This window comes from Bison bison, unplaced genomic scaffold, assembly GCF_000754665.1.
Source record: "Bison bison bison isolate TAMUID 2011002044 unplaced genomic scaffold, Bison_UMD1.0 scf7180017864325, whole genome shotgun sequence".
In the NCBI taxonomy this organism is placed as follows: Eukaryota; Metazoa; Chordata; class Mammalia; order Artiodactyla; family Bovidae; genus Bison; species Bison bison.
In genome coordinates this window covers 1347992-1372097 of record NW_011494897.1, presented here as the reverse complement: position 1 = coordinate 1372097, position 24106 = coordinate 1347992, and the positions used below count along the sequence as shown (strand labels likewise).

Below are 24106 nucleotides of genomic sequence, written 5' to 3'. Positions count from 1 at the left end.
ATTCCTAGTAATGAGTATTTGAATTTTTTTTATTGTATATGGTATATTCACACACACACACAGAACCATTTGAGTTCAATTAGTTAACGTTGTCCTGGAAGCCAAGTCTTAGTAGAGTTGGAATTGTGAAGTAAATCCTATAGTGTCTTACAAGAAGATAAATTTCTTCAAATAGATGTTTTGATTGGTTCTCTGTTGAGTATTCTTTTTTAGCAGAAATGTTTCCTGTTTCCTTTCACAGTTGTTTCGAGAAGTACGAATAATGAAGATATTGAATCACCCTAACATAGGTATGAAATTTATATTCCACAATTAATGATAAAATATTTTCCTTAAATACTATTGAGGCTATTTAAAATGATACAGTTTTAAGGATGTTCTGTATAAAAAGAAGAAAAGTGATAACCTAAGTAATAATCTCAGAAAGTGTTACTTTGGGTAAAAATATTATAAAGAAGTTAACTGAAGGCTACAAATTGTATTTTTCTACTACCTTGCTATCTTCTACTCTTCACTAAAATAATACATATGACTTGGAGTTGCTGTATACAGGTGTTTCTTATGTCTCCTTACTAAATCTCTCTAAAGATTGCATGCCATTTAGATATGGATAAGAAGTAATTCCAGATATTTTGGCAGTTTGGACTTGGGTTTGTTCATAGTCCATAGGCAAAATAACTAGTTTGAATTTTAAAGAAAATAAAGATTTTATTTCAATTTTAGTGAACTTATTTCCATAAATTCTATTTTCCCCCCATATTTACAGACAAATTTATTTGTAAATTAATTTACAACATATTACTCAAAGTCATTGGATTATAAGAAGTAAAAAGCAATTATTCTTTTAATCTGTTTATTCTTGAAGTGTGTTTCTTGCTCACTAAAAAAATCTTATGTTTAATTAGAGATACAAATGCAGTTCCCTTTGGTATATAATTTCAACTACATAAGTCTGATAATTTAGTAGATTTTAATCAGAAACTTTAAAATATCACATAATTATAAAATTTTTTTATTTCTGTACCAAAGATTATTTAACATTTTTGATTGAATCGTTATGATAATAGTATCTTTTTAAGCATTCACTAAATTTTATTATTCTGATTTTAAGATTTTCCTTTTTATTACCTTATTCTAATTTGAAAGGGGATAAGCTTTTTAATCCTAGAAACTTAACTCTCTTTTGACCCAGCAGTTGGTTCCAAATCATTTTGTGATAGTTATCTACCACGGTAGTAATAATCCTTGGGAAAACTTTTAAACTTTAAATTGTAAGTAGTAATATTTAGTAAATGCTCAACTTTTCCTTTGGTTTAGTGTTACTTTAAATTTTCTTAAAATATATCTAGTATGCTCACAATTACAGAGTTATATCTCTAATTTCTTTTTTCAGTAAAATTGTTTGAAGTTATTGAAACAGAGAAGACTCTCTATTTAGTCATGGAATACGCGAGTGGGGGTAAGGATGAGAGGATTGAAAAGTTACCTTTGATGAGACATGTTGAATTATTAATACCTGAAAGCTCATTATAATATCTATGTCTTTATTTTGTTAATGAATCTGTAGTTTTATTAAAATGCCTTTCATTGGTGTCTTTAGGAAAATTCATTGTTTGATTTTAAGACCTATTGATCCTACATTTAAAAATTGGACTTTGGCTTATTTAAAAATTACTTAGGGATATTTTTCAAAATTAAATTTGCATTGTTATCTATGAATGTTATCTATGAATGTAATCTATGAAACATTCATCTTAATATTATATTATTATTATTATTTTCTAATACTATTTTCTCTTGGCTATAAATAGGAAATCTCAAACCCAAATGTTTTTAGTAATGTTTATAGTAAAAGCCTGTTCTAGGTCACATTTTTGTTTAACTGATCGCATATCACAGATTCTCAATATACATACATCTTCAAGATAATCTATAAAATGTTTCAATTTAAACAAATATTGATCTATGTATTTTATAAATTAGAATACTGAGTTGACAGGGGAATGGTAAGATATACTTCTAGTAGAATACAATGTTTATTTTGACTGTCTAGCATCAAAATAAACACTGATTATTAGAAAATCATTTTAATTTCCTGCACTTTCCTCAAATGAGAGATACATTGCCGTAGAATCACTGTTCTTTTAGGCATAAGCCTTAACTTTCTCAGAAACAGGTTTAAAATTTATGGAGTTAAATAATTTAATAAGTAAAAAGAGGATCTTGAAGGTTTTAAGGAATCATAGAATTTAAACAATTAAAGAAGGAGGGCATTGGAAATTATTTAAACCAACTTGTCTAATTAACCTTTTTTTGCTAATTAGTAGGAAAACAGTGTTGAGTCTAGTTTTGAATCCTTTTAGCTAAAAAAGGATGTAGATTTTTATGATCTGATTTTCTGTAACTTGAATAAAGACGATTTATTTTAATCTACAACATTTAGACTATGTATTTTTATAGTGTCTGTTAGATTTTTAAAAAATTTACTACAAATACTAAATATTTTAATTACTTTTTTAGTTTTTTAATAGATTTGGGTTTTTGCATCACTTTTTTAAAACCCTAAAAATACTTCATGTAAGTTTTTTACATAAACCAAAAACCTGAATCATTAATGTTTTTTATTATCATAGGATTTTTAAAAATATTAATTGTCATGCAAACTTGCATAAAATGTTAGTCTATAATAAAATTAATGAACCTTCAAATACCACATAATGAATTCTTTCTTCACTAAACTCTTCTTTAGTTAGATGTAAATTAACAGTTCATCAGTATGGGAACCCTGTGTGTTTATAGTTCAGTTAAACTTTTTTTAGTGATCTAGTCTCAAGAGAAGGGCTAGACATGGCTTTGATACGAGAACTTACAGACAGCTAAAGATAGATGGGCATTGTTCAATTTTTATGAAGGTCCACCACAAGGCTGGGTTAATACTAATGTGCGTACTGCTCTAACAATTAATGGTAAGTACAGTCAACTCTCTATTGGTGCTAATGAAGAGGAGCAATGGCTGGAGTAATAGGCAGCACCTGGGGTCCTCACTGCTCTCCTTCAGTAGCACTGGAGGGCAGTGGGGTATAGTGTAGGATAGAGGGGTATGTACTTCAGCTCATCCCAAACCAGGTGGTCTCTTACTTAATTCTTATTCCTGATGATAGGTTTCCTTTGAGTCTTGCCAGTCAGTGGTACTGTAACAAAACCATCTCAGTTCTGTAGCAGTAAATCTAGAATCGACCTCTTGCCTTTTAAACCTATAAATGACAAGATGACTCTGGAAAATAAAACAATATGTTTCCTCTAAAATTTATAGATATTTTAGGATTGAATCTGACATGCACACTAGAAACTTAGCATGAAAAACGGCCTCTTTGAGGAGTACATCTCTTGACTCTGGTTCATTCATGGGGCAAAAGATCTTCAGTGATTAGAAGGGCAGGGAACTCCTATATGAACCATGTTTTGTTCAAAGGAACCTATAAAAAGTAGGCATCAGGGCTAATCCACAATGGTATGTGTATTTCTCCTGTTGTTCATGCAAACATTATTTATTAAATGTTTACTATGTACTAGGTGATATTCAAGGTGAGAACAACACGTGGATGAACAGATGCAACGTCATTGCCATCAAAAAGATGACATTCTAGTTGGGGAAGCGTATCATAAACATGTAATATATAATCAGTAAAAGACTGGGTCATGTAAACATCTGGGGTATGGACATTCCAGGCAGAACTTGAGGGCAGTCCAGATTTTTGAACCCCTGCTGTATATATTTTATCTTTCCCAGCCTAAATTCACATATCTAGAGTTAACTGCTATGATGGGTCAACTAGAGCATCTATTCATTTCTCTGTTTTTATCATCCCATTTAATCATTTAAGTATGCTTTATATAATCTGCTAACATTGTAGATGTATTAGTTTCATCTGACATACATACATCGTTGCATTTTGATTTTTAACATTTTACTTATGTCCTAGGATTGATATTGCATATATGTATATGTAATATATCTGTATACCTAGATACAAATATATAATTTATTGAGTGCTTACTATATGCCAGTCACTGTGCTAAGCACGTGCATTATTTCATTAATCCTTACAATAGCCATGTGAGATAGACAATAGACAATAGGGAGAAACGGGGTCTTAACATAGTTAAGAAATCTTCCTAATATCTCCCCATAGCAACTTAGGGCTAAATCAGGATTCATACCAAAATTAGTCTGATTCTAAAACCTGAGTTTTTAACCACTTTGCTGTACTTTATAAGAACTCTGCAAGACACTTGGTGAGTTTTTAATATACATATATGTCTATATGGTACAAATTATAAGGATATAAAATTTTTATCCCTTATACTGAGGTATTTTATCTTTCATAATGTAACTGAACATTAGGTTTATTATTATTAATTAGAGAAAAATGAAAAAAAACTTACATGTAAAGAATCTATTAGAAAATTTTTACAGTTTCTAGTATCTTTAAATTCTTTCAACAAATTTGTAATGTCTATCCACTTTGTGTCCTGTCATGGGGATGGGCATGCAGGTAAAGTATGGGTGTGATGACAGCATTCAAGAAGGTTGCAGCTCCTCTAGGGTAATAGGAGATGCAGACAAGGATGGTTTCATTCTGTATAGTAAGGAGTTAAGTACCAGTGCAGGTGAAATGAGTATCATGAGAATGAACATGATCAAAATATGAAGGATAAGAATGAAATCAGTGTGGATGGAGATAGAGGTGGAATTTGACCAAGATTAAATGATCAGTAGACTTTAAGAGAGTGAGCCAACATAATATGACTTTTGGTATTTTATTTGAAATGTAAGCCCCAAATACAGAGCCAAATGTAATTTTTGGTTGCCCGTGCTGTGGCTTCCCTTTATTTGAATGGATAATAAAGAGTTGACTGTATTTTCACATAGTACTGGAAAGAAGAAAGTTTTCTTAATGTTTTTATGATTTTTTAATTAAAGGAGTTTTGCTGATTCATAAGCTGCTACCAATATTCGGTTTTATATGTCTTTTCCCCTTTTTTTCTATCATGTAATAGTTATAATTTATATAGAACTATCAGAAAAGTGTGGGCCAAAAGCTTCTTTAAAAACAAGGCAAAAACTTGACGATGCATATATTGTTAACTGAAAATCTATGTATATTTTACTGCCTGCTTTACCTTTCTGATTCAGGTGAAGTATTTGATTACTTAGTTGCCCATGGAAGAATGAAAGAAAAAGAGGCCCGTGCAAAATTTAGGCAGGTATGGAAAGTAGTTTTCAACTTTGTTTTGCTGATATTTTTAGTGATGTACAATGGACAGTATCACAAACCAGAATTCAGAGTACATGGTACTTTAAAAAGAAAAATTCATACTTTCTTTTTTAAGATGGAAAACTGAAAAATAAACTTGTAAAATAGTTATATTTGGTTATTTTTAGATCATATAAATAGTAAAATGTTTATAGTTGAGACTCTTATTAATAACTCTTTGATAGTCTTGGAAGTAGAGACCTAGAGTGAGATAGAAAATAAATACTTAAACATTTATCCAGGAATTATTATTAAGTATTATTACCTTTATGTGTACAACATAACTGTGTACTGTTTAAGAAGGTTTTTGTATTTTTTTAAGTAATTAAAGATATCTTGCTTTTGGAACTCCTATTTTTGTAGGTTTAAAGACTATGATCAATTTTATTTAGTCGAGTAGGGAAGGAACCTTGCCAGTGTGAAGAATATGGTAAGATATTGGTATTTCCAGGTCGACTTGATTATGATTTGTTACATAAATGATAAAATAAGAAAAAGCAATTTAAGTTCATCTAAGCTTTTGTTTCTAATTTTTAGGAATGAAGTAATTAAAATTAACATACTTTAAAAATCACTGTAGCAATGCCAGATTAATAAATTGTAAATTGTTCATAAAATTTACTGAAGTGTCAACAGATAGCTTACTATATCCAAACTTTGCCTTAGTGAATTTAAAATACTCACTTAAAAATAGTTCAGTATCTCTTCCGTAAGCATGATTCTGCAATTAAAGTGATCCTATAATCAGTAAGAGTGGGTCATACTAATATGAAATGTTCCACTGTGAGATTTTTACATATATGTTAACATATAAACAAGTATAGCAGTCCTGAGGAAGAATAGAGGAAAATACCTTTTTGACTGTCCGAGCACTCTCCGAATTAATCATGGAGTGAGCTTATTTTGGGAAACATCTATTATTAATATCTCACAGAATCATTATTTTTTGGAACACAATATATAAAATACTTTAGACCAAAGATATACACAGCCATTCATTATATTGGAAATGGATCTTATAAGCATTTGACTTAAAATAGCTGAATCTAAAGACAGCTGGTAATGAGGACGCAACCTTGAGAAGCTGGACAGCGATCAGCCACATACTGTTAAATTCTTTGCTACGCTGGGTTGCAAGTCCAGGTTTACTTAAGTAAGGAACTACAATCATCACTTCAAATGTCGTCGTTCTCTCCATCAACTCTAGCTTTAGTAGCCAACTAGGAAGAAAATTCCAATTGACATTAGATATTTCCATTGAAATCTAAATCGGTATTTGAAGGACTGTCACTGCTCACTCTTCTTTTTAGTTGGTTGGTTTTATTTATTTACTATTAAAAACATACTGTGGTTGAAAATTGTGCTGGGTACTATATGGAATTAGAGAATGTGAAAATGCCTGCTGTTTTAAAGAGCTTACTCATCTTTATTGACAGGTATGAGCAGGATAGGAGGCTGGGATATAGATATTTTCATAAAGATCCAAGTAATTATTAAGTGGCTCTTTTTTTTTTAAGTGAAATCTGGATTACTTTAAAATGAGATCAGAGGTTGAATATGAAATGAATTCTATTTAAAATGTAAAACAATGGAAGTTTAAAGAATAATTCTCTATTATAAATATTAAATGTATTTTACTATCTATATGTGTTCCCCCCAAATTAAATAGATAACCAACTCACATTTTTAAAAACAATGAAAACACACACAATTTTGTAGTTATTTGTCAAAAAGTTGTTTTTGTTTTTATATTTATTTTTGCTAAGTTTATTTTTCTTTATAGGTTTAATTAAAACTCTAGTTAATGTATATTTATTTTATTTTTATTTGGTCTGTATGTCATGCAATTACTTTTAAGAGTTTAACAGTGAAGGGGAATATACTATATTATTAAGGGTATATACACACCTATCCATGTATGTCCTTGACTCTACCATGAAGTATAGCAAAGACACTACGACAATTTAGGACCAATTTAGCAGCTATTGCTCCTACAGTACCTCTGCATTCCCTTAAGATTTGAAGGCCTGCAAGAAAATCATAATGTTGATTCAGCCCTCTCAATATCAAGGCTATGACTTGAAGCTTGGGAATTCCTGACTCACTTATAAATAATTGCAAAGCAAACCCCACAATTGCACCTCATGGCAAAATATTGACATGTCTTGTCTTAGGGTCAGTGCGGGACTGATTGTCAATCATGTTTTTGAGATCCGTAACTAAAGGATCATAAAGAAGTTCATACATTGCATTTGTGGAGGTACAGAAGGTTTGAGATGGGAGGGTCTGGCCATAGATTAATGCAGTAAAACTTGGATTTGTGGATGGGGATTCTTACAGTGAGTGAGTCAGAAGCCAGAGCTTCTTTCATTGTAGAAATTGTATCCTACTAGATCAGTGTGGTGGTATTATAAATTATCTTTCCCTTCTTAAGTCTTTAAGACGCAGGAGATTTTTATTCCAGAAGTGCCTATAGAACTGCTTTCATAGAAACTATCCTGTCTAAGGTGAAGTTCATGTTTGGTAACCAAATCATTACCTGTAGCATGCCTTCTTTACTGTATCAAGAGAAGGTGACTTGAAAAACATAATGTTATCAGCAAAGTTCTGTCATCTATGATACAAAAATAGCTTTATAGTATGAACGTCCTATGGCCTATATAATGTATTCAGTAAGTTGAATTAATATTTACATGTAAATGTATATCTCTTAACTAATGAACATATTTTGGTGAAAATTAGATATTACAGTTTGAGGTATATTGCTTAAGAAAATGAACCTACATATTACTTGTAGGGTCCTGCTGTTTTGGGGGGACTCACACTTCAAATTGATTATAATCATTCACAGTTGTTCTGCTCAAAAACATATCATGGTTCTGTAGCACCTGCTTAGTTTGGAATTTAGAGACTTTTACCAACTTGTCTATCCAGGTTTAACTCCCAGTATTACCATTTTCCAACCTACTTTCCAGATACACTGTGTTGCCTTCACAGTAGGCATTTCACCCCCTTACCCCCTACATCCCCATCCCCAAGCCTCCACATTTTAAAATATTTCTGTCCTTCATGTTGGCTTAGGTCAAATGTTAGTATCACCTACCAACTGGAAATTATTCTTTATTTTTATGATTCCTTCTCTTCTTTGTACATCTGCTTCTATGATTCTGCCTTGTTATATATATAGTTACTCATATACATATTTTTTCCTCCTAATCAGACTGTAAACTCCTTAAGGACAGGGTGCACATGTATTGTTCATTTTTGTGTTCCCCTTGCAACTAGCACATTTTCTTGCACATAGCAGGTACTCAATAAACTGTTGGATCAAACTGACTTTAATAGAATTACATCTTACTCATTGTATGTTGATTTTGTTTTGAATTCATGTCTTCTCTGTCTTTGAACCATTTTAATATACATTAGAATAATTTTATAATACTGAAATATAAGCTTCACTTGTACTACTTCGAAGTTTTTTTTTTTTTTTCCTAACCAGTATCCTATTAGCGTGGTCATACTTCACATCACCTTTAGACTTTTAAAAATCTCATTTCTGTCCCCATTTGTAAATGCCTAACCAATATTCAACATTCAGACTGTGTTTACATTTAACTGACTCCACAGACCTGAATGTTCTGCTGTGCTAAAATGGCCATACATATATGTACAAAGTAGCTCTTACCTGATTGCTATCAGATAGTTTTCATTTCTGTATTTTATGTAATAAAGTATATAACTATTATAGATTTGCTTATAACCTATTTCTCACTTGTATCTTTGGCCCTTAAGCCATTGGATTCTTTCCTGTTTAGCACTTATCCCCAAAGAGCCCTAGGTAATAGAAATTAAGACTGCATACAGAATCTGGTTACAAGGGTAGAATACTTTGCCCAGCTGAATTAGTGACAGGTTTAAAATTATATTTCGTTTTTATCCCTTTTCTTTTGAAAATTAGGTTTCCTTTTAAGGCTCAAAAATTTTCCCTTTGCTTTGTAATATATGAACAGACAAAAATACAATATTGCTAAATGCCCTGTTGATAAATTCTGAAGTCAGTTGACCTCCCTGAGAAACATGCCTTGAGTACATTTAATGGAATTCCTAAAATAGAGTTTTGCATTTTGAACTTGAGCCAACTATCTTGAAATGCTGATTCATGTGTGCCAAAATTCTTATTCCAACAGTGGAGTAAACCATTTGACCCAAATCTATGAAGTATACATTTGATTGTGTAAACAGAGAAATATGACAACCTATAGGAAAAATCTTCATGCACTCTGATAAATATTTAGTATATTTTAGCAAAAGAACACTACTTTTCCACATTGTCTGAATTTAAAAGTGAAAATTTCATCACTTTAGTACATATGGTTTTCTGAACTAAAGGAACAGTGAAATTACTAAATGTAACTTTGAAATCCAAGTATTAACTTTCTAATTGGAATAATAATTGGGAAAAATGGATGCTTTTACTATAATTTTGAATCTTTTATCCAAATATTTATTTCAGATTGTATCTGCTGTACAGTATTGTCATCAAAAGTGTATTGTTCACCGTGATCTTAAGGTAAGCAACTGGTTTAATAACAAAAATTTCTTATTATTAACAGATATTTGATAGTTAGAGCTATTTTTTGGATTGCATGATTGTGCCAAACATTATAGAAGAAAAGTAGTTTTTATTTAATTTTTACAGCAGCTTTTTATAAAAGGCAGTATATTTTCTTTCTTTTTTAAAAATTGAAGTATAGTTGGCTTACAGTATTATGTTAGTTTCAAGTGTACAGTGATTCGGTTATATATTATACATATTTTTTTTTTCAGGTTCTTTTCCATTATAGGTATTGAATGTAGTTCCCTGTGCTATACAGTAAATCCTTTTTGCTTATCTATTTTATGTATGGTATTTTGTATCTGGTAATCCCATACTCCTAATTTATCCCTCCTCTCTTCCTTTTCCCTTTGGTAACCATAAGTTTGTTTTCTGTATCTATGAGTCTGTTTCTATTTTGTATATAGATTCATTTGTATTATTTTTAGATTCCACATATAAATGATATTATATAATATTTGTGTTTCTTTGTCTGACTTACTTCACTTAGTATGGTATTCTCTAGTCCATCCATATTGCTGCCATGGCATTATTTCAGTCCTTTTTATGGTGAAGTAATATTCCATTGTGTAAGTACACACACACACACACACACACACAACACACACACACACACACACACACACACACACACCTGCATCTTCTTAAGCCAGTTATCTGTTGATGGACACATGGGTTGTTTCTGTATCTTGGCTGTTGTAAGTAGTGCTGTTATGAACATTGGTTTGCATGTATCTTTTCAAATTGAGTTTTTGTGTTTTCTGGATATATGCCCAAGAGTGGGACTGCTGGGTAATGTGGTAGCTCTATTTTTTAGTTTTTTAAGGAACCTCCTTACTCTTCTCCACAGCCGATGCGCCAGTTTACATTCCCACCAACAGTGTAGGAGGGTTCTCTTTTCTTCACACCCTTTAAAGCATTTATTAATTGTAGTCTTTTTGATGATAGCCATTCTGCCCACAGTGAAGTGATAACCTCATTGTGCTTTTGATACACATTTATATACATTTTCCTAATAATTAGCAGTGTTGAGCATCTTTTCATGTGCCTGTTGGCCATTGTGTGTGTCTTCTTTGGAGAAGTGACTATTTAGGTTGTCTGCCCATTTTTTGATTGGCCTGTTGGTTTTTTGTATTATTGAGTTGTATGAGCTGTTGATATATTTTGAATAGTAACCCCTTGTTAATAAAAAGTTAAAAAAATTGCAAATAGTTTATCCCATTCCTTGATTCTCTTTTTGTTTTATTCATGGTTTCCTTTGCTGTGCAAAAGCTTTGAAGTTTGATTAGATCCCATTTATTTTATTTATTTTTGCTTTTATATCTTTTGCCTGGGGGAATAAACTTAACTAAGGAGGTAAAAGACCTATATGCATCTATAACACTGCAAACTGTAAAATATTGATAAAGAAAATTGAAGATGATCCAAAGAAATGGAAAGATAACCACATACTCTTGGATTGGAAGAATTCAATATTGGTAAAATGCCACATTCCTCAAAGCAATCTACAAATGTAACGTAATTCCTATGAAAACTTCCATGACAGTTTTCACAGAACTAGAACAAATAATCCTCAAATTTATATAGGACCACAGAAGACCTAGAATTGCCAAAGCAATCTTGAGAATAAAGAACAAAGCTGGAGGGATAGCCCTCCCAGACTTCAGATGATACCACACAGTTACAGTAATCAAAACAGCTTAGTATTGGCATAAAAGCAGACACATAGATCAGTGGAACAGAATCAAGAGCCCAGAAACAAACCCACACACCTACAATTAATCTATGGCAAAGACAGAGGAGGCAAGAGTATACAGTGGAGAAAAGGCAGTCTCTTCATCAAGTGGTGTTGGGAAAGCTTGACAGCTACATTTAAGTCAGTGAAATTAGACCACTGTCTCACACCGTATACAAATACAAACTCCAAATGGTTTAAAGATCTAAATACAAGGCATGACACCATAAAACTCCTAGAAGAGAACCAAGGCAAAACACTCTGACATAAATCATAGGAATATTTTCTTAAAGTATTTTCACTGAGCAAATGAAGAAAATGTGAATGAGAGGTTATCTAGCATTAAAGGGTAAGAGGATTTGATTCTGTTAATTAGCTTCTCTTAATACATAAATATGTAACTTTGTCCCTAATTAAAAATGCCAGAGGCCCCATTCCATCAGAAGCAAGGTCAGGGTACAAATCCAGGTTTGTCTGATGTTAGAGCCAGTGCTCATCGTTACATTGAAATTCAGAGAATATTAGGAAAATTTTAATGTTTTTATGAATCCCTGTTGGCTCAGTTGGTAAAGAATACACCTGCAATGCAGGAGGACCTGAGTGTGATCCCTGATTTGGGAAGATCACCTGGAGAAGGCAGTGACTACCTGCTCCAGTATTCTTGTCCAGAATCCCATGGACAGAGGACTTTGGCAGACTACAGTGCACGCAGTCTCAAAAGAGTTGGACACAACTAAGCGACTAACACTATTACTACTATGAATATCAAATGCATGTGAATGGCATCCCACTCCAGTACTCTTGCCTGGAAAATCCCATGGACAGAGGAGCCTGGTAGGCTGCGGTCCATGAGGTCGCTAAGAGTCGGACACGACTGAGCAACTTCAACTTTCACTTTTCACTTTCATGCATTGGAGAGGGAAATGGCAACCCACTCCAGTGTTCTTGCCTGGAGAATCCCAGAGACAGAGGAGCCTGGTAGGAGGCCGTCTATGGGGTCGCACAGAGTCGGACACGACTGAAGCGACTTAGCAGCAGCAGCAGCAGCAGCAGCATACTTAAGACTAAGTTATGTGTGTTAGTCAAGAAATGATGGTGGCAATGAACATGGGAGGGCAGATACCTCTTGGAGGAACTGATTTCATTTTCTTTAGGTAGACTGAGAAGGCAGATGGCTGGATCATGGGGTAGTTCTAGTTTCAGCTTTTGAAGAACCTCTGTACTGTTTTGTAGAATGGCTTTACCGATTTACAGCCCTCCCAGCAGAACACAGTGTTCTAGTTCCTCACATTATTGATGACACTTATCTTTTATTTTTTTCATATAGCTATCAAGTTGTGAGATAATACCTCATTGTTTTGATTTGCATTTTGATTTGCATTTCTCTGATGATTAGTGACGTTGAGCAACTTTTCATATACCTGTTGATTGTTTGTATGTCTTCTTTGGTAAAATGTCTATGTAGATGTTTTGCCAATTTTTTAATCTGGTGGTTTGGTTTTTTGGTTATTGAGTCACATGAGTTTCTTACATATTTTAAATATTAACCCCTTTCAGATATGTGGTTTGCAAATATTTTCTCCCATTCTGTATGTTTTCTTTTCATTTTGTTGATGGTTTCCTTTGCTGTGCAGAAGCTTTTTAGTTTGATATAGTCTCACTTGTTTATGTTTGCTTTGGTTGCCTGAGCTTTTGATATATAATCCAAAAACTTAATAATTGGTAACTTCCTTGGTGGTCCAGTGGTTAAAACTCCAAGGTTCCAATGCGAGGGGCACAGGTTGGATGCCTAGTCAGGGAACTAAGATCTCACATGCCGTGCAGTATGGCCCCACCCCCCAAAAGTTAGTAATACTGTATTAAGTACTGGAAGTTTGCTTAGAGAGTAGATTTCAGGTGTTCCCATCATTAATACCCAAAAAAAAGGTAAATGTGAGAAAATATGTTAATTAACTTTAGTAATCATTTCACTGTGTGTATGTATATCAAATTATCATGTTCAGTTCAGTTCACTCGCTCAGTCGTGTCCGACTCTTTGCGACCCCATGAATTGCAGCACGCCAGGCCTCCCTGTCCATCACCAACTCCCAGAGTTCACCCAAATCCATGTCCTTTGAATCGGTGATGCCATCCTACCATCTCATCCTCTGTCATCCCCTTCTCCTCCTGCCCTCAATCTTTCCCAGCATCAGGGTCTTTTCCAGTGAGTCAGCTCTTTGCATCAGGTGGCCAAGTATTGGAGTTTCAGCTTCAGCATCAGTCCTACCAATGAACACCCAGGACTGATCTCCTTTAGGATGGACTGGTTGGATCTCCTTGCAGTCCAAGGGACTCTCAAGAGTCTTCTCCAACACCACAGTTCAAAAGCATCAATTCTTTGGTGCTCAGCTTTCTTTATAGTTCAACTCTCACATCCATACATGACCACTGGAAAAACCATAGCCTTGACTAGATGGACCTTTGTTGGCAAAGTAATGTCTCTGCTTTTGAATATGTTAGCTAGGTTGGTCATAACTTTCCTTCCAAGGAGTAAGCGTCTTTTAATTTCATGGCTGCAGTCACCGTCTGCAGTGATTTTGGAGCCCAGAAAAATAAAGTCAGCCACTGTTTCCCCATCTATTTGCCATGAAGTGACGGGACCAGATGCCCTCCTCCAGGGGATCTTCCCGACCCAGGGATTGAACCTGCGTCTCTTACATCTCCTACATTGGCAAGTGGATTCTTTACAACTAGCAATACCTGTGAAGCCCAAACAGTTACATATATGCATATAAATAAAACCTTCCTATAGAGTGCTAAAATTCAGTCTTTGTCGTTGTTGTTCAGTCGTTCAGTCCTGTCTGACTCTTTGCAACCCCATGAACTGCAGCATGCCAGGCTTCTTGTCCATCACCAACTCCTGGAGCTTACTCAAACTCATGACCATCAGAGTCAGCGATGCTATTCAACCATCTCATCCTCTGTCGTCCCCTTCTCCTCCTGTCTTCAGTCTTTCAAGCATCAGGGTCTTTTCCAGTGAGTCAGTTCTTTGGGTCAGGTGGCCAAAGTATTGGAATTTCAGCTTTAGCATCAGTCCTTCCAGTGAATATTCAGGGTTGATTTCCTTTAGGATTGACTGGTTGGATCTCCTTACAGTCCAAGGGACTCTCAAGAGTCTTCTCCAGCACCACAGTTTGAAAGCATCAGTTCTTCAGCACTCAGCCTTCTCTGTGGTCCAAATCTCACGTCCAAGATTACTGGAAAAACCATAGCTTTGATTATATGGACCTTTATTGGCAAAGTGACGTCTCTGCTTTTTAATACACTCTCTAGGTTTGTCATAGCTTTTCTTCCAGGTGCGTTTTACTTTCATGGCTGCAGTCACCATCTGCAGTGTTTGCAGTCCAGGAAAATAAAGTCTGTCACTGTTCCATGTTTATACACCATCTGATTGCCATGAAATGATAGTGTTAAAATTCAGTCCTATATAGATGTAATTCTGAACAGTTAGATATTGAAGTACTCTACTGGGCTTCTCAGTTTGATGTTATATTAAAAATGTAAGACAAGAAATTAGGCGATTGAGACCGACATATATACACTATTATGTGTAAAATAGATAACTAAAGAGAACCTACTATATAGCACAGAGAACCCTACTCAGTGTGCTGTGCTGACCTAAATGGGACAGAAATCCAGAAAAGAGCAGATATATGTATGCGTATAAATGATTCACTTTGCTGTACAGCAGAAGCTAACACAGAACTGTAAAGCAACTAAACTCCAGTAAGAATTAATAACAAATTTTTAAAAAGTAACTGTGAGAAAATAGATGTGTTAATTAACTAGATTATGGTAATCATTTCACAATGTTAGGTTTATTAAATTATTGCTTTGTATACCCTTTTAAAAAGTAATGCTGTAAAGCCTAAATATATTCAATTTTTATTTGTCAATCATACCTCATTGAAGCTTGGAAAAGTTTTTAAATAATAAAAAATTCACATAATCTTAAAAAGAGAGACAAGAATACATGTTTAAGATCTGAACAATTATAATGAACATTTTATTTTATGTAGGCTCTTTACATTGTCCTTTTTATTATTTTCTTCTTAGGCTGAAAACCTTCTCCTTGATGCTGATATGAATATTAAAATTGCTGACTTTGGTTTTAGTAATGAATTTACAGTCGGGAACAAGTTGGACACATTTTGTGGAAGCCCACCTTATGCTGCTCCTGAGCTTTTCCAAGGGAAGAAGTATGATGGGCCTGAAGTGGACGTGTGGAGCCTCGGCGTCATTCTCTACACGTTAGTCAGTGGCTCCTTGCCTTTTGACGGCCAGAATTTAAAGGTATTGGCTAAATTCGATATTAATGTTCTATCCCCAATCACCTTGATTTCATCAGCCAGCAGTAAAGGCTTTCTTTTTCTTTCTAAGGAACTGCGGGAGCGGGTCTTACGAGGGAAGTACCGTATTCCCTTCTATATGTCCACAGACTGTGAAAACCTTTTGAAGAAATTATTAGTGCTGAATCCAATTAAGAGAGGCAGCTTAGAAGTAAGTAATTTTTTCCACCCTATATTTAAAGTTTGACAATTAAAATATTCGAGGAAGTGACCCGTGTGTTTTTAGTAAAATTGCCGGATCATCTCATTTGTCTTTTGTTCAAGCTAGAGAAAGTCACATGATGCTTTCACTACTCAAAAGTTGTGCAGTGGGTTTCTCTAGAGATTCTCATTTCTTCTTCATCCTGCAATGAAGTATTCGAACAACATCAAAATAGGGATAAGATTGACGTAGTTGAAGAAGAAGGAAAACCTAACCTTGTATTTAGGAAGTACAAATATTTCAAGGATGAAAGAAGATAGTGAAATTTGAATCCAGTGAATACTCCATGACTGTATCTGATAGTAAAATATTCAGTATAACCCTCTCAACATCAGTACGAAAAATTTGATATATTTAATAACTAGAGCATGTTGGAAACAGGTATTTCATTTCTTACCACACTGTTTTGTTGCCTAATACATTCCATATATGTGAGATATTTATAATAGTAGGTGCTATTATAAAAGTATTAAGTATGTTGCACCCACTGATGTCAGAGGCTCATGTAACCAAAAAGATCTAATATTTTCTCCTTCTGGTGCTGTAATCTGAACAACTTATTAAGTATTTTGCCCATCTGTTTTCAAGAATATTTTCACCTGTACTAAAGTAATTTCAGAGATTCAGCATGTATTGTTCTCTAGTACTTTTTTGTCTTCATTTATTTGCCTTAATAGATAGGGTAGAAAATTCAGAGAATTAACCTCATTTAAACTGTACTTTTTTAGTGTAGCAATGGGGCTTTCTGACACGGACTCCATGCTGGTTAGGAGACAGCCTTATAGTGAGCCATCCGTGTGTACAGAGCTCTCAGGTTAGTTTGGGCTTTGTAACTTTATTACCACAGTACTTTTCACTGAAAGATACAGTATGTTTGGATGGAAGTTAAGGGATGGTGGCTTCCACTGGGAAGTTAAATGCTTTTTATCAGTGAATCAGTCATCAGATGTTTTTTACTGAATTATTTGTTTAAATGTGATTAGTTCCTTCCTATAATTTTTTTCTGTTTTTTTTTTTTTTCCTTTGGGGGTCAAGCAACATGTTAATAATGTTTTAATAGATAAATCTATGCAGTAAAAAAGCCCACTTTCATATTACTGCTCTTCTAAACTTACTTTCAACCATTATAATAGAAAATTAAGTGAAATAGTTAAAATTGTGGACACTCATCAGTTCTAAAATTTTATAGGGACAAAAAACTTCTCTTAATCCTGCTTTGTGACCCATTTTTATCACTGGAGTCAAATTTATATGCATGTCACTTAATAAAAAAAATCTCCAGAGTTGAGGCATCAGCTCAGCTAATCAGCAGAGCAAAAAGACCAACAAAAATTATTTAAGGGGAATAGATGTTAAAATCTCTGTGTACAGTTGATAAGATGTACTTGGTGTCTTAACGATGATTCATTTACAGTAATGGCCAAATATTTAACTCTTTTATCCTTAACATTAAAATGTGAAGGATTACAGTATTAGAATTCTCTGAGTAGAATTAAAAATCCAAATTATTATTATGAAAACATTTGCTCATCAGAAGTTCAACTTGATGTATTTGAGTATAGTCTGAAACCTCCTGTTTCAGCTTATCAAAACTGCATTTTCCAGCTATGGAACCATGAGTCTACATTGGAAATGCTACCATAATATTGCAGATATCACTATACAAAGGCTGTTCTGCTTCACAATTCCCAGAACTGACTTTCCAGAGAAACCTGATACCAATTTAAATAAAAGATTTCTTTTCCCAAATCCTAAGAAACTCCCTTAGAAATAACAATGATGTTAAAAATTGTATTAGTCTTCACTTTTATTTTCAGATGAACTTTATTGTCAACTTTGCAATTAAAATAAATCTATGAACTTTTAAAAACAGCCATTTTCAAAACACCAGTCTTCAGTATGTAAACAAATTTTTATACAGTAATGTTTTCATGTCATATTGCCTTCTTTTTTTTTTTTAACTTAAACGTTTATAGTTTGTACTCTTTGCTTTATCATGAGAATGATCTCCTTCCCTTTATGTATCAAAGTTAAACTGTTTTCTTGTTTGTTGCATATTTGAACTGTTTTCATTGTTTTTGCTAAAATTAATGTGATAAACTTTTTTCCTTCGGGATATATGCTTAGATAAATACTCTATGCCCATAGTTTCTGAGTCAGAAGGTAATAAGCAGTTTGCTAGGTCCTGTGTAGCATTGCCAAAAGATTGCATGTGACCTAAAGCACTTGAGGGTATCTGTTCCCCACAGCTTGTTTCTGTATTGGATAGAATAATTTCTAGTAATTGATGTCTTTATGGTAGTAATACAGTCATAATCACCTTAATTTGTGTTTCTTTCATTAGAGATGATACTTAGTGTTTTTAATGAATAGGTTAAGGGTGCTTCTTCATGTCTAAGCTCTCTGTATCCCTTTAACTGCTTGACTGAGGGAGTCTGGTTAATCAGCTTTATAGACTTATATCAACTTTGTACATTTTGATATGAAATATTTCCCAATTCCCATTTTTTTTTTAAATGGAACTTGATGTATTATTTTTCAGTGTTATTTGAGTATCGTGAATTACTGAGTAAACGCTAGTCTTTCCTGACTATATAATTTGCTAATATTAAAATTTGATTGAAAGACTCTTGATTCAAATAATCTGCTTATTGTCTTATTAAACTTCTTATTTAACTTACACACCTTCCTGTTGCTTCTTAGATGTGACTATGTATTTCTTAGGGCCTTATAAGTTATGTGCCTTAATCCTCCATGAGAACAAGATTAATGAAATTGATTTCATATTATCCTTGCTTGACCTTTGATTGTTTCTAGATCTAAATAGTTATATAGCTTTCTTAGGCTGTGTATATGAATGCTTTCAGCTCTTCCTAATTGGGATCATAATGGGAGAGACAGGATCACACATGATTTTAAAAGAATTTGTGTTTCATGCTGTGTACTTTTTTTCCCCTATTTATTAGAATATTGGTATGTCTGAATTTTTTTTTTAGAAAGAAGATGAAAAACTCTTCTGCTGTCTCATCTTTGTATATTTTCTTTAATTTTTCCAGCCCTTAACCAAAATGTTTAAAATAATAACAGTTTGAGCCTAAAGCAAAGCGCTTCCTTACTGCTTTTTCTCTGTCATTTTTAGTCCTCAAGAAGTATTTTTCTACTTTTAACATTTTTTTCAGCTAAGATAATTTTAAAAATCTTGCTTGTGTCTGCCTAGTACAAGTGGTAGTAAAGCAAAAAAACAATAATAAAAACCATTTTTGAAATGAAAATTTCTGAGTACAAATTCGGATGCATATGGGGTATACTTTACAAAGGCTAAAACGATTTAAGAAATATTATTTTCATCTGGCCAATCTAAAGTCCATAGTCTTTTAATGTGTGGACCTCTGTGTAGGGTTTGTTTTTTTTTTTAATTTGTTTAAATCTTCATAATTCTGTGTCCATTATTTTGCTAGAGTTTCTCAGCAAGTAGTCGTCTCCGTTCACTGGCAGTGATGGCTAAAGTAAACTTTCTTCAGTTTCGGAGTCTTGTTTGTCCTCTTGTTTCTTGTGTTGAGGTATCTGAAATGAAATCTGAAATGGATTAGTTTGTTCACCTGGTCTAGTGCAGTGTATTGGCCATTGAACAATAGCTCCCTATTGCTCCTTCCTCCTAACGCAGGCAGACAGCATTCTACTTCCTGTTTCTATGAGTTTTATTTAAAACCATCCTTTATATAAGTAGATCCTTTAAATAAAGGATTAAAATCCTTTAAATAAAGCATGATTCTACTTATATAAAGGATCTACTTAAAGGATCCTTTAAGTAGATCCTTTATATAAGTAGAATCATCCAGTGTTTGTTTTCCTGTGATTGGCTAATTTTTCTTAACAGTGTCCTCAGAGGTCCTTTTTTTCTAAGGGTAACACTTCACTGTATGTGCATATCTCATTTTCTTTATCCATCCATCAGACATTTAGACTCTTTCTACATCTTGGCTGTTGTGAATAATGTTGCAATGAACATGGGTATGAAATAGCTCTTCAAGATCCTGTTTTCAGTTACTTTGGATATATACCTAGAAGTGGGATTGCTGGGTCAGATAGTTGTTCCGTTTTTAGTATATTAAGGAGCCTCCATACTATTTACCACAGTAACAATACCATTTTACAGTCACACCAACAGTGCACAACAGTTTCAGTTTCTTCATATTCTCACCAACACTTGTTATTTTCTTTTTTTTTTTGACAGTTGTCATCCTAACAGATATGAGGTGATATCTCACTGTGATTTTGATTCCCCTGATGATCAGTAATGTTGAGCCTCTTATCACATGCTTATTGGCTACTTATATATATTCTTTGGAGATATACCTATACAGGTCCTTTGCCCATTTTTTATTTTGTGCAATTTTTTGTTGTTATTGAGTTGTAGAAGTTGTTTATATATTCTGAGTATTAAGCCCTTATGTGATATATAGTTTGCCAATAGTTTCCTCTTTCCATAGACTGCCTCTCCCAGGTTGCTTTTTAACAGCCCAGGGGTGACTGTTGTTTGAGTGTTGGCTTAAATTTGACTCTGGTAATGCACACCAGTGCCTGTTTTCACACTGATTCTTAATAATTCCTAGTTCTAGGTTTAAATCTTAACTGTCCTTTCTTCCCATATTCTCTAAGCTATCATCATTGACTAACCCTGATTTCCATCTCCTTTGATCTCTTCTTTCCTAATGTTTTAGTGAGGATTTTAAAATATAGCAGATGATTTTAAAATCAGCACGGTAGATATTTGGTAGAAGACCAGGAGAAAAATCTCTTCATTATTCTTAACTATAAAAATATGAAGCAGAAGTTAAAATCCATAGGTTTTTATGTTAAAATTTTCAAATGTGAAAATACTCCTTTTAGAGGAACATAGGCAGCAGGCAGTGTATTTTGAGTCAGTTCATTTGGTGAGTGTGCAGGATGATGGGTATAGTTGTCATAAGATACATTAATACAAGTATGTCTCAGGCCTATACCTTCTGTTGGCCTGCTAATTAAACTAGAAACAGTAACTTTAGTTTGAAAATGTCACATGATTCTTGTTGATCAAACTAGCAAATTTCACATTTACTAAAATATGAGCTAATATAAGTGGTTGAATGTCCTGATTGGCCAAACATAATGTAGAGTTTATTTCCTAGCAAATAATGAAAGATCGGTGGATGAATGTTGGTCATGAAGAAGAAGAACTAAAGCCATATGCTGAGCCTGAACCAGATTTCAATGACACAAAAAGAATAGGTAAGCATTTAAGTATTGTGAGAGGTGCTGTCCTCCCTAGGCTAAAAGTCAGAGTCCTTTAGTCTACCAAAATTGCGTTTCAAATGTAAATGGGAAGGAGTTTTTATTTGAAAAATGCTTACGTTGTCATCTTTTCTTTCTGCAGATATATGCTAAACATTGAAAAATTCAAGTTCCTTAGTTTGTTCTCATACATTATAATCTAAAACATTTGTTGGCAACAGTGATATAAAAATGGAAACAATGTAAATAAGCCTCATTCTTTTCTTTCAACAGTTCCTAACAAGAGGAATGACTGATTTAAGAATCAGCACTGTTCAGACTGATAAATGTCAGCAAAATATAGCACGTATTTTAACCAAAAATACAGAGGCACTGAGTTAGCAGGAGGAGCACTTTGGTCCCCTCTTGGTTTCCACTAACTCAGCAGGGTCCATCCTCCACACCCAGTCAGTGTCCGCTTCGAACCTCCTCCCTCTTCCTTCTCAAAGCCATCAGAAACTCATAACTGAGTCACCTCAGCCATGCTCCTGTCTTGCTTGAGGGCAAAATGGTAGAGGAGGAGCATTTGAGGGAGTTAGAAATCTGATCAGAACTGTGGAATTCAAGCCTTCCAAAGAATCAACCTGCCTACAGTTCAGAAAACAAATTTGTCAAGCAATGAGAGAAACTGCTCTATGAGTGGCTGAGTATGTGTTGCAAGAGAGAGAAGATATTCTGTGTATGTCACAGACAGATAGTATGTCTATCTGGACAAAGGAACTCAGCTCAGTAATGTGCTAGGCAGAGAGAAATGGAGTAGGCTCGGGAGTATATTGGCTCATGAGAGTGTTTCTGCCTGAAAAATTGGGGATGTGCAGTATCTAACTACACAGAGTCTGTATATTAGTAGTCCAGAAGTTTTTATATTATAGTTACACTTTAAAATGTTAGAACTTAGTTTTCATATCTAATGTGGACAAACTTGCCCATTTTTGTTGGTTTGTTTACTAAAACTTGTTTTTCGAAATTTTGCATTTTGTTTTTTATTTCTAGATATCATGATCACCATGGGTTTTGTACGAGATGAGATAAATGATGCCTTAATAAATCAGAAATATGATGAAGTCATGGCTACTTACATTCTTTTAGGTAGAAAACCACCTGAAGTAAGTTTTTCACCTTTTCACATTAATGTGAATTATTTTTTAAGCTAAGTTACAGCTTAAGCATAGATATAATATCAGCAAATATATTCTAGGTGGTATGAAAAAAATATAAAAACACTAACAATCTTATCTATTAGAATTCAAAATTCACAGTGCTAAGTTATGAACTAATCTTATTTCTAAACACAAAGAGATTGTTTCGAAAGAGTAGGCATAGTATCTTGCTTAGCTCTGAGAGGCCCCGTTCAGTCAGGTCCTTGAGAACAGCATCCCCCAAATGCAAGAGCCCTTCCAAAGGCAACATGGTTATTCCAGGTGCACAGAATACACAGTAACTGAAACAAAGGGACATACAGCATTTAAAATGAAATATAGGTGGGAACCCAGGAAAAAGTCATCTTGTGATATGTTTTGCCTTGTAGTGGGTCAAGTGTTTTTATACATCAATCGGGAAGTCTCAGGACCAGTCGAGATCTATCTTAGGGAGAGAGAGAGTAAAGAAGTCACTATGCCAGTGGTTATTGAACCATAAAAGCAAATGATCCTTTGGGTCAGCAAATATAAAGGTATAAATTGAGAATCAAGAATAGCCCAGAGCTTTGACAGTTGGTGGGAGGCATTTTGTAGAATAGGATTAAATTATTTATAAGTAGATAGTAACTATTAGTGAATCAGTACATTCAGCTGATATTTATTGTACCTGCTCCGTTCCAGAAATTATGCCACATACTGGAATAGAAAGATTAGAAGGTCTGTGATCTCTGGTTGCTCTCAGTGTGGAGGGGAGGGAATCAGTCCATAGTGTGGTACGGTGTGGGATATGCTCTGAGGAGAGGTTGCACAGGAAACTCTGGGATGTAAGAGGACAGACACCCACAGCAAGCCAAGGCAGAATTTACAGTGTTTGATAACCTATTGGAAATGAGAGAGAAGGGACCCTCAGACTTGTAGTGTAGGTGACTGGTTTTGTTAGACGTATTTGTCAAGATAGGAAAAGAGTGAATCTCAGGGGGAAGATGGGAGGCTTGTTCAGTTCGGGGTGGTTGAATTTGAACTTCCTGTTGGTTGGAGCTGTTCAGTAGTCATTTGGATATAAAGATCTGGATCTGAAGGGAATGAGTTGAATAGCATTAATAGATTTGTGAGTTGTCATCAGAGGACCACTTAGTAATGTGCCAGGAACTGTTTTAAGGACTTTACTTTTTAAATTCATCTAATCCTCTCAGGTAGGTACTGTTACAGCAGAGGAAAGGGATCTTCAGTAGAAATGCTAAGAGCTGAGGCAGTGGTGTCAGAGAAGCCAAGCCAAGAGAATTTTAAGAAGTGGGAAATATAAATAATTATTTCTAAAGACTTCAACCTGTTTTTACTTGGATTTTAGATTTTACTCCTGAGATCTTTAATTTTCCTATTAATGTAAGTTTTATAAGCA

General features: G+C 34.0%; 1 protein-coding gene across 1 annotated transcript in view; it reads left to right on the top strand.

Annotated features, from left to right (window-relative positions):
- The window catches only part of MARK1 (MAP/microtubule affinity-regulating kinase 1), a 114577-nt gene that overhangs the window by 68107 nt on the left and 22364 nt on the right, over window positions 1-24106 (top strand). Inside the window, exons 4-11 of the mRNA XM_010853302.1 lie at window positions 242-290; window positions 1394-1459; window positions 5198-5268; window positions 9832-9888; window positions 15764-16000; window positions 16088-16207; window positions 21427-21526; window positions 22562-22674. Of these exons, the coding sequence (XP_010851604.1) occupies window positions 242-290; window positions 1394-1459; window positions 5198-5268; window positions 9832-9888; window positions 15764-16000; window positions 16088-16207; window positions 21427-21526; window positions 22562-22674 (813 nt within the window). The remainder of the gene's footprint in view (window positions 1-241; window positions 291-1393; window positions 1460-5197; window positions 5269-9831; window positions 9889-15763; window positions 16001-16087; window positions 16208-21426; window positions 21527-22561; window positions 22675-24106) is intronic.